We start from the raw sequence: 16,911 nt of genomic DNA on the forward strand, positions 1-16,911 counted from the left end.
AATAATACTCTCATCAACTCTTTAATGGAATAGTTTAATACAAAAAGAAAATTCTGTCATACTTTACAACCTGAACACAAAAGAGATATTTGTAAGCAAGCAGAAAACAGGCGCACCATTGACCATCATAGTAGGAAAAACAAATACTATGAAAGTCAATGGTGCTCAAAAACACTTTGGTTATGAACATTGCTTCAAATAAATTTAAACAGGTATCTAACAACTTGAGGGTAAATAAATAATGATAGAATTTTCATTTTTGGGTGAACTATCCCTTTACTGAGCGGCACACAATTACCTCTTTTCCAACCGGATGGCAACATGTCGGCACCAAAGCTAAAGCGAAAGTTCATTCAGACCTGCCACTCACTCAGTACCGGCTCACGTTTCCACCATAAATGGAACTGAACACACCACGTCACCAATGACCAGAATCGCTCTGTGCTACATTATCATACTGTTACGTGTTTTATTACGTTGCGTTATTTGGTTAAGCATTATATTATATTAATTTGCCCCTTAAGTGTATTAAGGGTACGGGTATTTTGGGAAATTCTTTGATTTTACATTTGAAAAATGCTAAAGATGCCTAAAGTACAAATCTTATTAGGGATAGAGGTCGAGCGATATGGCTTTTTCTCTGGCCGATGCCGATATTTAGAAATCAGGGCATCCGATGGTCGATATGTTTGGCCGATTTTCTATATGTACATAATAATCAAAATGTTCTCATCATTAGCAGATATTTTAAATGTAAAAATGTCACTATTTAACTCAAAGTATTTAAAAAAATTATGACTGGTCTTTCTGAAGAGTTTTACAACCTCCTCTGCACCATGCATTTATCAGACACAGATATTACCTGACACTCTGCTGTCATCAGTTTTTTACCATGGCTTCTATTGCTTTGTAGGATAAAATCCTTATTTGGTAGACCTGATAAATTATTTATTCATCATAAAGTTAACATAGTAAATGACAATGTTTTTTAGTTGAGACTGTTATTTAGGGCAAATCTTTCTAAACACATTTACATTCTCATTTCTGAGGCGCTAAAGTGACTGATTGTGCTGACAGTGACGTCTTGTGAGTTTAGTGTTGGGACAGATCTGTTGTTTCAACCGTTCATTTAAACGAATCCGTTCAAAGGAGTCAGTTCGCGAATCGGACGCGTGGTGTTCTAATCCAGGCTGAGCAGCGCAAAACTGTAAACAAAGTGTTAATGTAACAACACGAAAAACATTTCCTCGGTGGATATGATTTGGTCTTCCGACCTTTCGCCATCGAGTAAGTTTTGTTTTGAGTAATAAAAGCAGGGAGACAGTTTAAAGACATTAAAGCGTGTGCACGCGGCCCTGCTCTCTCTGTCACGCAAACAAAGATCATCATCACTCATTAATCACATGAAATGAGCCTAATCTTTGCACGGACAGTGCACCGCGAGACATAAGCCCGTCGCGTTGTTGTACTGGCTGCTTAATTCGCACGATCCCGCCATCGTTTACTAAAGCTGTTTGTGAACAAGGCATGGCTGCACACACACGGGACGGGAGCGATCTGCTTGCAGCAAGAGGCAGCGTCACGAGTTCTACAACAACGCTTAGGTGCCCGCAGATGCGCCTGCCTATTAATTGGCCTAATTTTGCAGCAAAATCAGCCAAAGCAGATTTTTTTTTAATATGCCAAAAATCGGCCAATTAATCGGCCTGCCGATAAATCGGTCGACCTCTAAATGACACCATTCCAATCGCATTCTGCACTGTAAAAAAATGCCGCATTCTTTTGTCAAATAAATTATTTTAACTTATTTTAATAATAATAAGCTTTGCCTATTGATGTAAGGACCAGCTTGAGACCAGCAAGATTTCAGGGCCGATTCTGAACCAGGATCACGGCATGGAGCCAGAGCTTTCTTTAGGTTTGAGCTCTGGTGGCAGCCAATAAAAGTGGTAAATGTGTTTGATTATTTGAACCCTGTACCAACCAAACTACTCCTGGAAGTGAAGTACTTTGAAGAATATCCAAATTTACTTTATCTCAGTCTGGATTTGATCACGTTTTTTTCCAACAATTCTGAGAATGTTTTAACATCAAATATAATTTTATTTCCTATCTTCATGGCATAACTGTTATGCTGTAATGTTCTCTATAGAGCACCAGCTCTCTTAGGATTTTATGTCAAGCTAAACACACTGTGAGATAAGAATGCTTCCTGTTCATCCAAGGGAAGGGCTCTGCTGTCATTTCCTGTGGCACAATTTTGCTGCCAACCTATGGGTAGCAACAATCTCCAAAAAAAAAACCATTTAACAAACACAACATGTGCTTAAAACAAAGCCACAAGTCTAGGCTTAAACTGGATATGAATAAGCAGGAGAGGAGCTACAAAGAATCCTTAATGTTGTAACACGAACAGTCTGACAGTAATCAACATAAAGCAGCAAAAACAATAACAAATGTAATATTTTGTATTAGATTTTCCCTGTACGTATACACGCACATCTGACAGGGCTCAATGCAATGCCTGCCAGTTGCTAGGCAACAAGACTACCAAAAGCATGCAGTCCAATATCTAGTCCTGTGGAAGCGCAATCTCTACTAAATCTATCGAATTAGCTCCCAAATATTTAATATAAAATAAAGATTTACACTCAGCTGGTTCAGTCAAGTTTACCATGTTCTACAATGTTATATTCTGAATGAATAATATGGTCCATGGGAGTACACAAGAATGAGAGAATGTGACTAATATTGGGGATATATTGCCAAGCTGACCTTTTAAGGGTTGTGAGTGAGGTCAGACATACAGAAGAGCGAAAACAGTGGGCATGGAAAGATGGACGACACTCCAGAGACTCCCTAAGCTCTAAACGGGTATCACACACACTAGGGCTGTCACTTTTGAGAAAAATCAAATTCGAACGGATTTCGAATATCATGCAATGTATCCGAATATATTCGAATATCTAGGCGCCGCCCCCCCCCACGCGCATCAAAAAAAAACCACCGTAATGGAGATTCAATCACAAAATTATTAACAGTGACAGTCATAAACAGGGTTGTCTGGATTACTTTTTTACTTAATGTTTGAAACAGCAGGTTATCAACTTATGAATAACAAACTAATATATATAAAAAATGATTCAGAGCAGTTACAAACAATAACGTGACAACTTAAATAGCAGCAGGAGTATATAGGCAGACCCAAACGGAATTCGCGCCCGCAGATTTCGGCAGAAAACTCCGCGGAATTCCGCGGATTTAATGCCCGTCACTGACAAGCACACATATCCCGCGCTTGAGCGTGTTTGTGACCAGAACTGTCATTGACAACAAGCACACATACAAAGCCTATCCCGCGCGTTTGTGAGCCGTCATTCACAAGTACATTAACCCTGCGCGTGCTGTTTGTTTGCCCGTTTTCAATGATAGAGAGCACAAACCCTTTGATACTTGAGATGAAATTAAACTTACGCTTTAAGCAGATCTCACTTGTCGTCAACGTGACGCCCAACAGTCAGCACATGATCATTTCAATTCCGTTTACAAGACAAATTGTGTTTTTGTTTAATATAAACTTTACATTGCGTTGTAAAAAATATGAAATTATCTTCATACATGCTAATTTCATAATGCGAACGTATTAATACAAGCTTTTTATTCTGCTATAATATTTAACACTATAAACAATATGTCATTTTATATACAAACTGTAATTCTATCTTGACATGCACATGAGGTTCATTTTGGTCCCATTTGATTCCCTCTCTTGCGCACAGTTGTCATCGTCGGTCTCACTCTCTGCCTCCTTCCTATTACGAGGTGTTACTGTAAAAAATGCGCTACACATGGCATTTAAAAAACCGGATGGTTTATTTATAGTTCGAATACGGATATTTCACGTCATGTTCGAATGCATATTCGAATATCGGATAAAAAGTGACAGCCCTAACACACACTGATGATACCAATTCACATCACACATCTGAGCGACTTCACAGCCAAAGGGGAAAAACGTGAACAGCAACTGTCCTCAACTAGCCCACTTTCTGCTGTGATCTGTACTGCTTTCATTTCGCTGTGCCAAGCCTCTCAAAGGCCTAAGAAACGGTTTTATTGGACGGCCGCTTTATTGGGAAAAGAATCTCAGAAAATACAGATGGACAAAATGTACTTTTTTAGGACCATTGTCAGAACCATTAGGCACATTTCGTCCCCACATTCTTACATTATGCATCTGGAAAATGTTACTTTTGAGTTTGTTTTTAAATTATTAGGAAATGGTGCCAATATTTTTGATTTACTTGTTATGTTATGTTTTATTTAAAAAATTAAATAAAAGTTTTGCATACTTTTAATTTGTTGTCAATATGCTAAATTATATATACTCACAGTCCACCATCCTGATTTTCAATGACTGAATCCTCCAGGAAAAAAAAACTTATCTATAACAGTGGACCACTCTTTTCGAGATCCAAATTGCAATTTTTACAATTTTTCTAAGACACTAATTACTACATTCCTGTTTTCACTATATTGAAAATAAATATTATAAATAGTCTGCAATTAAAGGGATAGTTCACCCAAAAATGAAAATTATATTTTGTCATCCTCATCTAAACCTGTATGAATTTATTTTCTGATGAACGAAAAAAAAAAGATATTTAGATACATTTTGGTAAGCACACTAGCTGATGGTATCCATTGACTTCCATAGTAGGAAAAACAAATATGATGGAATTCAATGGGTACCATGAACTGTGTGATGATCACCATCATTTTTGGAAATATCTTCTTCATCATTTATTAAAATAAATCCATAATATTTATTTTTCCTACTATGGAAGTCTGATGAACACAAAAGAAGATATTAAGAAAAATGACAGCAAACAGCTGATGGTATCCATTGACTTCCATAGTAGGAAAAACAAATACGATGGAATTCAATGGGTACCATGAACTGTGTGATGATCACCATCATTTATCAAATATCTTCTTCATAATTTATTCAAATAAATCCATAATATTTGTTTTTCCTAATATGGAAGTCAACAAACAAATCAGCTGTGTGTTTACCATCATTTATCAAAATATCTTTTTTATGTTCATCATAAAAAAAATCATACATGTTTAAAACAACATGAGGATGAGTAAATGATAGAATTTTCATATTTGTGTGAACTACTCCGTTTAAGTTTTTCATTTTTTAAATAAATTAACCTATAAAAAGATTTTATGCATTATTTTAATGGGAATTGCCAGGTAATAGATGAATTGTTAAGAAATTATAATAATTTTAATGGTACTGAAATAGGATCTACTGGCTTTACAAATAAATACAACTGCTTATTTCCTATTATATGCTTTTAGCAACACGATAATAAACATTGTTCTCCAGATCACAACAAACAATTCTGCACCACTGTCAAAGTACCAACAGGGCCACATATTGACATCTGTATGTCATCTAAAACTGAATAGGTTCACAACAGAGACCAAACACACTGGACATGTAAACAAACTATAATCCATCCAACATCAATTGAGAACCTCAAATCAAAATCAGACTGAAATATTTTTTTAGACAGCTAGCAACTACACAAAACCAGATTTTTACAGGAACCCAAGACTTCATACGTGTGCTGTCTGGACTGGATTATCCTCATCTACAGCTGGGTTATTAACAGTGCTTTAAAAGCCACTATTAGATTCAAGTCTGGAGTGTTTAGTCCCGGGATCCACCTTAATTGTGGCTTCGTGCACTTAACCCTTAAAATTGAAACAGTTCGCAGTTCGGTATGTAGATGTATATCGTGTTATCTGCTCCACATAAAGGGGTGGGGATAAGACATTAAGCATCCTCGTGATCACCATTAACATTTGAATAATAGTACAACTAGAGCCACCCGTCTGGTACAGACGATTCACTACCCTACGCTAAATATCCACCAAGTAAGCCAGATTTGCACTATGCTAGCTAATCATGAGATTCAAAGGTGGTTATCTCTCATAGACGCGCGAGCGCACGCACTCAAGAACACGAACCGTGTGTGTCTCTCAATCAGGGCCTGGCCTGGTTCAACCGTGTGTGTATCGGTGTGTGTGTGTGTCCAGTTATTACAATGCTTTGTAACACACATGCATGAAGCGCGTCTTCTCACCTTCTTGATGTTGTAGATGCGCGTGAGCATCCCGATGCCACGGTCGTTTAGGATCGTCAGTTTCTCCGCCAGCTTCTGCTGGCTCGGCTGCAGCGCGCCGCGAGACATGGCTCAAACGACCGTTAAAACGAACTAATTCACAACCGAACGGGTTCCCCGAGTAGTGTTAAAGGGTAAAGTGGCGAAACGCGTTGGTTTTAGTGTTAAAATGGTCCCATATTACGGGCTTCGGGCACGTCGTCGGGGATGTTTTTTCTAGGTGTTGCCCTGACGGCCAGAACGAGGCTGCTTCCGGCAACGACGTCACTGCATCATGTGACCGGAGCCCTCCGCAGGACCGCGCCCCCTCGTGCTGCTGCGGAGTGTTTTTTTATTTGTTTAATTAATTTTGAAATAATTATATTATTATCATTTATTATCTACTAATTATTTTATTATTGTGATTTAATTAAAGACAAACGTAGACGTGTCCGTGTGTCTGATGAAGAGTTTCGAGGCGTTTAAACCAGGTAAGTGATGTCTTTTATGTGTTTTTTATTTTATTTATTTACGTTATTCAATAAAGAAATAAAACTAGGAAGAAAAAAAGCCAATGTACTGCCAAACAGGTAACTTAAAAGACTCCACATTACAATATTTTATTGCAGTCACATAATAAGTTATAAGTAAACAAGACACGCGTGGCTTATCAAAATATCGAGCAATTTTTTAAACGAAAAATATAACAAATATAAAACAGTATAAAATAAAAAAAACTGTTGAAGAACTGATATGAGATCAAAATACTAAATATTTACTAAATAATATAGAGATCAAGTGTGTTTTGCTTTACTATTTTTTCAAAGTTAGTTACTCAATATATTTAATTTTTATCTTAAATAAAAGAAATGGTAGGTATTGAAATTACAGGTACAAATCCGTGTTAAACAACGTCACTTTTGAACGTAATTCACACATGCAGTTACATTTCCGTTCCTGTGGGTGGCGGTGTTCTTCTGATTTTCCCAGGTAATTATTCTGCGGTGCGCTAATGAATCTTCTCAACTTTCAAGTATCAAGGTCAGATACTTGTAGATGAGCATTACTGGTGAGGCAACAAGCTATCTGACCAGAGAAACAAAAAACAAAAAAATCAGAGCCTTTACATTTCTGCGTTGGACATCCCTTCCGCCAATGTAATGCAGTCTCTTGCACAAGAAATAAAATCATTTTCCAAAAATAATTTGCGCAAACAATGCACCAGAGTGACGACTTTGAGCGGCAGGCGGATTATTGAAACATGGAAAGGATCAATTGTACAGGTGGTTGAGGATACAGTTCAGCCTGCAACAGCATGCGGATATGTTCCAGATAATAGCTGGGATCTTCAGGTTGGATATATTAAACCGTATCTGTTATTTGGTGAGTAGGATCTTTTCCCAAAAATATTAAAGCAATGTTGTTGAGCTCCATAAAATGACACAACATGTACATAACTGTAGGCTACATAATAATTATGTAAATAAAATTGTAAAATTGTATGATACCATTCATGCATAATTGTAATAAATTTACGTAATACAGTATAATGCATATGTATTTAAGACCCTCTAGAGTAAAATTTGACTTTAAAAACATACATTCACTTTGTGCAATATATTTTGTGCAAGTATATGGAAATAAATGTACAATTTATTTCACAGGTTCACAAGATGCTGCTCATGACTTTGGTACTTTGATGAAATTTAAGGTAATGCACATCTTAACTGTTTATTTTATCACACCAAATTGTTTTATTTCATCACCAAAGTGTATTAATATAACTTTTAAGCTTTTTGTTGGTTTCAGGTCACACATATATTAAATGTTGCATATGGTGTGGAAAATGCCTTTCCGGATATGTTCATCTATAAGACACTGAGCATACTGGATCTACCTGACACTGATATCATATCGTATATCCAGGAGTGTGCACAGTTTATAGACCAGGCTAAAGCTGAGGTACACTTTATATTTTGTTTCATTGTGTATTACTTTCATTAAATTTCTTGTTTGCACACAAATGTTTGCATTTCGCATAACGGAGCATGAAGGTTGTACACTTCACACCTGTCTGTCAGCATTATAGAAGGATAATTCATTCAACCAATGTAATTTCCTGAGTGTTGGATCTGTGCAGTCACCCGATGGTTAACAGTCTTAATCTAGGTAACCATGCAGTGTGCTGAATAATGCATGCTGAGTTTTCGCAATGCATTATTTAGCAAGTTGTAGAAAGATCATATCACTAACAGGCCATTGTTTGTCATACAACCTCTTTACTAAATAGTGTCGCCAGTCACCCTTAACGTGACACTGACTCATGATTCAAATTCACTAAGGTTTAAGATTACAGTGGCTATACGGGAAATAAGTTTCCATTGCTTTGTAAAAAGAACATACCGCCTCCTGTCACCTAATTTCCTATACGCAAAATAACAATAGCTTTGTTAATGAAATAATGGTCTTCCCGACCATTATACCTCTTGTGGAAAGTGGTTCTCTCATCCGTAACCTGCGATTTTGTAATTTCGTGCTATTAGCATAAGAACAATTACATGCATCATAATTATGTAATGATGTGAAATGAAATGCCTCCATATAAGGGGAAGTAACTTCTGTTTACAGTTTATGATCCAATGATTCAACGCTTGGTTTTTCTCTCCCCAGAAAGGAGTTGTGCTGGTCCACTGCAATTCAGGAGTTTCACGTTCTGTGTCAGTTGTCATTGGATATCTGATGTTAAGGGAAAAGCAGGCATTTGGTGATGCGCTTGCTCTGGTGAAGTCAGCTCGCTCGGCCTCATGTCCAAACCCAGGTTTCATGGAACAGCTGAAAAACTTCAGACCACAAGGCGCTACACAAGCGAATGGTTTGAAACATGATTGAACATAAGTCTATTGCTCAATGTTAAATCCACCGGTTCTTCCATGGCAGTCTTATGTATGACTTTGAAATGTTCTTCAGGCAGTACTAGATCAGGGTTGGGTAAAATTCATAATTTAGGAGTCATCCCCTTTCAATTCATAAGTTGGAATTGAATTAACCACGCCACACAATGACATCAAGTGAGATTTAATAAATTGCAATTCAAGTTTATTTAACACAACTTTAGAAATAAGTGCTATGCATTCTGGGAAATTAACGATGGTCCATAAAACATTGATTTTTATTATCATCTAATGTTTCTGGATATACCCACAAATATACATTTGTTGTGTGTATGGGTAAATCATACTAAAACTAATAAATATATAATGTAAATGTAATAATAAAGTAGGCCTACACATGTAAAAATACACCTATGAATATATTTGATAGTAATTTCATTTTAGATTTATTTCCTACATTTTGTTTTAAATTACATTCTGTGTTCTGCTTGCATTCAAGAATTCAGCAACTGAGTAAGTAGCTTATATAAAGTTGATAAGAAAAGATAAGAAGTGTCTCTCTCATCGTAGTAGTTTCATTTCAATTCATAATAAAGTTGTGTATTAAAATGCAGCTTTTAAGATACATTCCGTTAAGTTAATCTTTCCATTCCACCTTAGCAGATGTGCTGTTGTCTTATTTATAAATGTTTATCTTTAAAGTGAGACACTATCTTTTTTCTCGATAGTGACACCTTGTGGTCACAGCTCACATTGAGCATTTATATCAGACTTGATTAATTTCATTTTAATAATAAAGAAAAACAGCCTGTCCTTTATCATTTTATCATTTGTCAACTTCCATTGTTACCAATTAAAATGTGTTATCTATATTTGTGCAAAATAGTAACTTAATACTACTAGTATCAATCAATATCAATCAGAGAGGCTAAATAGGTGTTCCTAAAATGTAGTTTTCTTTTGTTTTGTTTTTGTTCTTAAAAGAAATAGCAATATGATATTTTATTACATTTTTGTCTACTTTTATTTTTCATTTTGTTCTGAAACCAATTCTTTGTTAAAATGCTTATAGAGATTGATGGTTAACTATTCTTTGGAAGCATGTGAAAAAATAGGTCATTGAAATTTGGCTCCCCTTGTGATGTCAGAAGGGGATAATACCGCCCCTTACTCTGCACTATCCAACAACGACACTGCCATTTAGTGCAGAGATCAACTCATTTGCATTTTAAAGGACACACCCAAAACGGTACATTTTTGCTCACACCTACAAAGTGGCAATTTTAACATGTTATAATAAATTATTTATATGGTATTTTCAGCTAAAACTTCACATATATACCCTGGAGATATTTACAGATATTTATTTTACTTTATCTTAAAAATGTCTTGTGAAATGTCCCCTTTAAGACATAAAAGGCATATGGAAATTGCTTTTAACTGTAACAAAAACAAACATCTAAAAATCAGCTTTTTCTTAAAATATCTTGTAATAGATTTGTAGACTTCTTTGATTTGTATGTATGAATGCGTGAAATGGCTATTAATAAATAATATAAGAGCATAACTTGCATGTTTGTCTTATTACTCTACAAACTATATGTTTTGGTAATGTGCGTGTGCTTTTAATGGATTTATCCAGTGTTCAAATAACATTTGTCCCATAAAGGACCTCACATATAGGCCGTTTTCTCATTGAAGGCTGCATCCTTCGGAGGTCGCATTTGTAGGCTGCATACGTCATAAAGACGGTCTTATTTCAGAATATTAACAATAATAAAAATTATTATTATACTTAATTAATCTTAAATTGTTGTAAAATGCGTATGACTTGCGAATGTTATGCTCATTTAACTGAAATACACCAGGCGTGATGACGTATGCAGCCTTCGGAGGATGCAGCCTTTCGTTTGAGAAACGGCCATAAACTTCAGTAATGATGATTGAAATGTTACAGCGCCATCTGTGTTAGATATTTGAATTACACATTAGGCGCTGGAATAGGGTCCGCACATCAGTCGATGGCGCTGGGCAGGACTGCCCAAACTGGGAAATTATGGGACAACGGGATGATTCATCTGGAAAACAGGAAACCCCATGTTGTTGATACACTCCCTGGGATTTACATTTCCACATGGGCACGCTCTCATCCACGTTCTCCAGGAGAAACATTGTGCACGTTGTGACCGTGAAGCCCATAGAGTCCGCAGACTGCAGATTGAACTCGGACCCGGTCGAAAGCCAAACCCAGGTCATTAAAAATGCAGTTCAGAAGGTCAGCCGGGATGTTCAGAGGGCGTCTGTCATCACCGACGAAGGCAAGTGATGATAGTTTTATTGTTTTTTTCAACTCTCTCCCGGGCGAGGGGAAGTTTAATGGTTTTTGAGCGCAGCTCCAGAATCAAACTTTTAATGCGGGTAAAATGATGTCAGACTTCCGATTATATCTTACTTTCATTTGCAAAATATAATTTATAATTAGAATATAAAATATAATTAGAATGTTAATATAGTAGGCTATGAGATCAGTGTAAAATTGCAAAAATATTAATGTTATTTAATAAAAATACTAACCATTTAGCTTTTGTCACGCATTTGAAATATCTGCCACATTTTTTTTATTTTAAACTTTACCCAAGGTCAACATAAAGTAAGTCATATTGTGTTAGATAACTGTGCCAGTGTCTCCAAAACTTGGTAGGGCACTTTAGTTTTTACTATAGTAAATTGTAGTATTTTTTTTTGTTTTTGTGAACTTTTTACCATAGTAAATGCTACAGTTTTTTTCAACTTACCATAGGAAATACTACAGAATCCTGTATATTAGCCTAAGTGTAGCAATTGCTATAAAATTCTACAGTACTACATTTTACCTTCAGTGTTGGGGCTAGTTACTCAAAAAAGTAATATATTACGTGTTACATATTACTCTCAAAAATAGTAATGCCTTACTTTACTTTATTACTCCCTGGAGAAAGTAACTAGTTATATTACGAGTTATATTAATAGTTACATTTTTTTCTGGACAAGAATGTTTATTTGGGCAAGGCACGGCCAAGAAAATATCCAAACACAAAACTCCCAAATCAATAAAAAGTTAACATTTTATTAGATTAAATTTGACAACAATTTACTCATTCAAAATACAGAGATGACAACAGGTTGCAATTCATTTTAGATGGACACCTTTAAATGGACAGCTGATGAAAGAATGACGGTTCACAATTAATTATTTCCTGATAAAGACTTCCAAGAGTTCTGTATTCTTAGCAGGGGATACCATGATGTTAGTGCACATTATTTACCCACCCACTATACACAGCAATGCACAGCAAATTCATCCAACACCCAAACATATAAATATATCAATTGAACACCGCAAAGTAATAAATACACAATCAATTCAATAAATATCATTAATATCACTCAAGCTAAAGACACAGCATTCGTCAATTACAGTAAAATTGATATACAAAATTGGCATTACCTTACATTCATCAAGGTCTCCACGGCAAGAAAACCCACCGTAAATACACCACCTTTTAATACAACATAAAAATTACTGCTGGCTTCCTTACCCGCTACTGGACGCGGGGCACAGCGTTCGGAGAAACATTAAAGAGTGTGCACTTCACCGTCAAGTTATTTTCCTTCCGTTGAACGTAAAAAAATATGACTGAATCTCCACCCGTCGAAACTAGCTTTCTGTTGCTGGGAACCTTCGTCTGAAAAAGAGCTTGCCGTTGTTTACTCTTCCATGTTCCCGATCTGTCTTTGAGTGTGCCGCTCTGTGCTGCTGGCTGCCGGGTGTCGACCAATCGGTGATGGTAAATGATACCTCGTGCCAAACTTAGACCAATCACTGTTCCATTCACGCCCTCCTCCCTTCCCTTTTTTTCTCTGTGTTCTGTGCCTTGTGTGATGAAGGTGCTACTGGCGAATGTAACGCAAGTAACTAGCTCGGGAAAACTGTAATAATATTACCATTTTCAAACGGGTAATGCCTTACACTACTAGTTACCGAAAAGAGTAATATTATTACAGGAACGTGTTACTTTGTAACGCGTTACACCCAACACTGTTTACCATAGTTTACTATAGAGAATGCCCCAGCAAACACAGAACGTTCTCCTAACGTTAGTTTTTGGTTATTTTTTGGGAACCAAATAATAACATTCTGGTAGCGTTATTTTTTTGCAATCATAAAATAACGTTAAACTAACCTAAAAATAGTGTTCCATTTCTGTAAAGAAAACATTCCTGTCTAACCAAAAACAAGCTTTGGAAAATAACGTTATGGGAACCAAAAACTAACGTTAGGAGAACGTTTTGAGAACCAAAAACTAACGTTTAGCTGGGTGTGAAGAAGCTAGTGTACTTAGTTTCATTTTCGATAGTAATTTTAAAAATGGCCTAAATTGATTTAATTAAAGGAAAATTTCACACAATATTCAGCTTACTCAGATGTAACTTAATTGTTAATTATTTGAAAGTTTAATAATATTTATGAGAAACGCACACACTATTTTAGACACTCCCATCTGTCCAAAGCCCTGTCCACAAACATGCACACCCACGTAGACAGTTGAGAACATAGGGATCAGGTGAGAAAGTTTACCTCAGTACCAGTGTTGGGGAAAGTTTCTTTTAAAAGTAATGCATTACAATATTAAGTTACTCCCCCAAAACAAATTGCATTACTTAGTTACTTTTCATGGAAAGCAGTTACTTTTAAATTACTTTTGCGTTACTTTTTCTTACTTGGCCAAGCCTTGATCTCTTTCAGGCCTTGCAGGTGTTTGTTATGACTGAGAAGTTCTGCATACAGAAATTGCAAATTTCCATCTCAAAAATGTCAAGCTCTGGCCTGCCATCTCCGTTTCTGACTTAAACTATTCCAGCTCAGGCGCACACGCATAGAGTGCACAATTCTACGATACTACACTTAGTTTAATTCAATAATTATTTAATTATTAATTACACAGAAAAATAACTTGCATTACTTTTAAAAAAAATTGACTCAAATATTAATGTCTACATTTATAAGTAATGCGTTACTTACTCATTACTTCAGAAACGTAATAATATTACGTAATGCACGTTACTTGTAATGCGTTACAAGAAAGAAATGTCAAATTAAACCGAGCTAGGGTCCACTACCACATGGACCTTCTTATATGTACTTGGAACAAATGATTAGCACAGCTTTCGAATCGCTCTCGCGTTGCTTTGATGTCATTTGCTGATCAGTCTGCGCAGCACTGCGTGAAGTTGAAGCGCCTCAAAGCGTTTTGTGTTGGCTGGAGTCGACCAACAATTTGAATGAGAAAGTATTTGTCACAGAAATAAGAGTGATATTTCAGCACATGTTTTATTTCAGGTACACTAATAGTAATGTTCATGTGCACCCTTTCTTATTAGAGACACTAGGGTGGTCCTTAAATGGGTCAAACATTTTTTTTTTTAAATGTTCAACTCTCACCCTCTAAATGTGTTAGGATATCAATAAAAACATACTGTGCAAAATTTTTGAATTGTTCCTACAATATCTAGAGGTTGCTCAAAGCCTTTGAATATTTCCGAAATCACATATTTTTGCAAAAACTGTACCATTTAAAAATGCACCACACACATAAAACTTGCTTCTTGGAGGGTAACTTTGTTCCAGTTATTTCAGTCTCTTCTGATCCGAGTAACCATATAGCGGACTTGCTTCGGCCATTGTCTCAGTGCATATTGTCTATTGTGCTTCATTCACATTGAAGCTTTCTGCTTTGAAAGACATATCACAACTAAAACAGGAGTTTTAATTGCATGGAGCATGGTCAAATAAGTCCGTTGCTGCAATAAGTGTATATTATTATTAAACAATTATACATGCTAGCACAAAGTATCACATAAGACGTGAATGTGTTAACTTTCAAAGGTCTTGAGCAACCTCTAAATATGAATTAATATTGAAAACATATATATATTTATTCATTCAAACATATTGGTGGGGTGAGAGCGTGAACTTTTAAAAGTTGAAAAATAAGGACCACCCTAAGCGACACTTATTCGTTTGTAGTGAAGAGGCCGTATATGTACCCAGTGTCTACGTTCCACAGATTTTCTACTGAATTTAATGGTTTCTATTCTAATGGGAATGGTATTGGTTTTAATAGAAACTATTCTGACAATCTATTGGTTCTATTGTTAAATGGTGGACAGAAACCAATAGCATCATTAATACTAGAATAATATTAGAATAGCCAAAAACAAAACGTCTGTTATATGAACATTGGTGTCTTTGATCATATTGTTTCTGTAAAAGCAATCATCTATTGTGTTACATTTATATTTACATATAAACAAACTAAAACTATGCATTTGGGAAACATCTTTATCACAGTGCATTACAGTGTATCATTTTGTTTTATCAGTATGTGTGTTCCCTTGGTTCAAACCAGGTTCAAACACATGACTTTTTGTGCTTAATATAGTGACAGGTTTTGTTAAGAATACTCCTTATGTACAGTAATGTCTCTTGTGGCTTGTTAATTTATTGTGTTGACATGGTTATGTTTAGATTTGGGAATAAACAAAAGGGAAACATTTAATTTTAATTGGCCAACTGGGCATGGTTTCCAGTCGATGTGGAAAATGTATAGGCAAACCATGCAAGATCTTAAAAAGAAAGTTATAATGTATTATTAATATGGACATTGATGCTACTCTACTCTACTCTACAGGTTAAACATACGTGCTGTATTTGCCACATGGCCTACTCATGCAAAGCACCGCAAAGCGAATGAATATTCAAGACTGTCAAGAATGACATGTCACGGTCAGTGTTTTTGTCATGGCAACCCTTGTACAGTATTAGACAGAGCGTCACTGGAGGTTTTGTTTTCTTTAGAGAATGCATTATAATGATTTGAGTCTTACTGTTTTATTTCAAGCCTCTTGGATGTAAAGGGGTTGAGTGGGCAGAACAAAGCCAGTGGAATTCATTACGATGCCTCTCTGTCGATTGGGAGGCCTAATTTGCCCGCCGCTGTTGTGGTTGCCAACTGTGCTGGATGGCTGTGAGGAAAGCAATTAAAGATTTTGTCCTATAGCCAAATGAAGAGCAATTAAGAGGAATGAATTCAGCCTCTTTATAACACAATCATACTGAAGAGCTGTTAGTGGTTAGATTAGCATAAGTGTTGGCGGGGTGATTTATTTTCTAGTGTTTTTTCAGCCTTTCACCTCAAGTAACTTGTACAGTTTGTCAAAGTCTACCAGATCTTTGTGTTCAATGCCACTTGTCTTTTCATAACACTGATTTCTCATTTATGTTATGCAGACTACTGTTTTCAGTTCGTAAGAAGCCATGTGCTAGCCAAAACAAGTTTCCCCTCTGCAGTATTGTGGGAAGGATTGAGGTCGAGTTACGGCAGTGGTTGCGTTAATTGATGTACTGATCTATATTTAAAGTCTATCATTAAGTCGTATGAGGTCCTGCCGTAATGACTCGCTTTCACCATATGAAAACCACTGCTTACGGAAATGAAGAAGTTATGAAGTAATGAAGAAGGTTTCCAAATGTCTTCGGTACATCTGAGACCCAAAGCTGGGTATCGGTTTTAGATTCATTGCTGTGGACCAGGCACAAGACACTATTCCAGCAAACACCGTTAACCTATTGGAAAGTTTATTGACAATTTATTAACTTAAGTTATTATACTAAATTAAGCAAATTACATCAAAAAATAAAGATGCATGTATTCTTGGATTATTATACTCCACAATTACCTAAATATTAAATGAGGTTATTAGTGATTTTCATGTTTCTTAGGATCAAATAAAAAACAAAA

General features: G+C 36.0%; 2 protein-coding genes across 9 annotated transcripts in view; one reads left to right on the forward strand and one right to left on the reverse strand.

Moving 5' to 3' along the window:
• Positions 1 to 6,471, reverse strand: part of nckap1 (NCK-associated protein 1) — a 58,889-nt gene extending 52,418 nt beyond the window's left edge. For 4 of the 8 annotated variants that reach the window (XM_065252241.2, XM_073811921.1, XM_065252239.2 and 1 more), the window contains exon 1: positions 6,162 to 6,471. In XM_065252241.2, coding sequence (XP_065108313.1) covers positions 6,162 to 6,269 — 108 coding nt within the window. In that variant the 5' untranslated portion in view covers positions 6,270 to 6,471. The remainder of the gene's footprint in view (positions 1 to 6,161) is intronic. The other 4 variants (XM_065252243.1, XM_073811923.1, XM_065252242.1 and 1 more) reach the window with 1 other exon arrangement.
• Positions 6,472 to 6,628: 157 nt separating this feature from the next.
• Positions 6,629 to 10,505, forward strand: dusp19a (dual specificity phosphatase 19a). Its single transcript, XM_065252245.1, has 4 exons — positions 6,629 to 7,562; positions 7,844 to 7,890; positions 7,989 to 8,141; positions 8,850 to 10,505. Exons 1-4 carry the CDS (start codon positions 7,340 to 7,342, stop codon positions 9,066 to 9,068), a joined length of 642 nt encoding a protein of 213 aa, XP_065108317.1. The 5' UTR covers positions 6,629 to 7,339; the 3' UTR covers positions 9,069 to 10,505.
• Positions 10,506 to 16,911: the final 6,406 nt, after the last annotated feature.

The sequence above is a fragment of the Paramisgurnus dabryanus genome, chromosome 15, assembly GCF_030506205.2.
Source record: "Paramisgurnus dabryanus chromosome 15, PD_genome_1.1, whole genome shotgun sequence".
In the NCBI taxonomy this organism is placed as follows: domain Eukaryota; kingdom Metazoa; phylum Chordata; class Actinopteri; order Cypriniformes; family Cobitidae; genus Paramisgurnus; species Paramisgurnus dabryanus.

Excerpts from the sequence above, each read along its gene's own strand:
- dusp19a (XM_065252245.1), top strand. The coding sequence starts at position 7,340 with ATGCAGTCTCTTGCACAAGAAATAAAATCATTTTCCAAAAATAATTTG. Across the intron at positions 7,563-7,843 it reads TAAACCGTATCTGTTATTTG|GTTCACAAGATGCTGCTCAT; the intron begins GTGAGTAGGATC and ends TTTATTTCACAG. Across the intron at positions 7,891-7,988 it reads GTACTTTGATGAAATTTAAG|GTCACACATATATTAAATGT; the intron begins GTAATGCACATC and ends TGTTGGTTTCAG.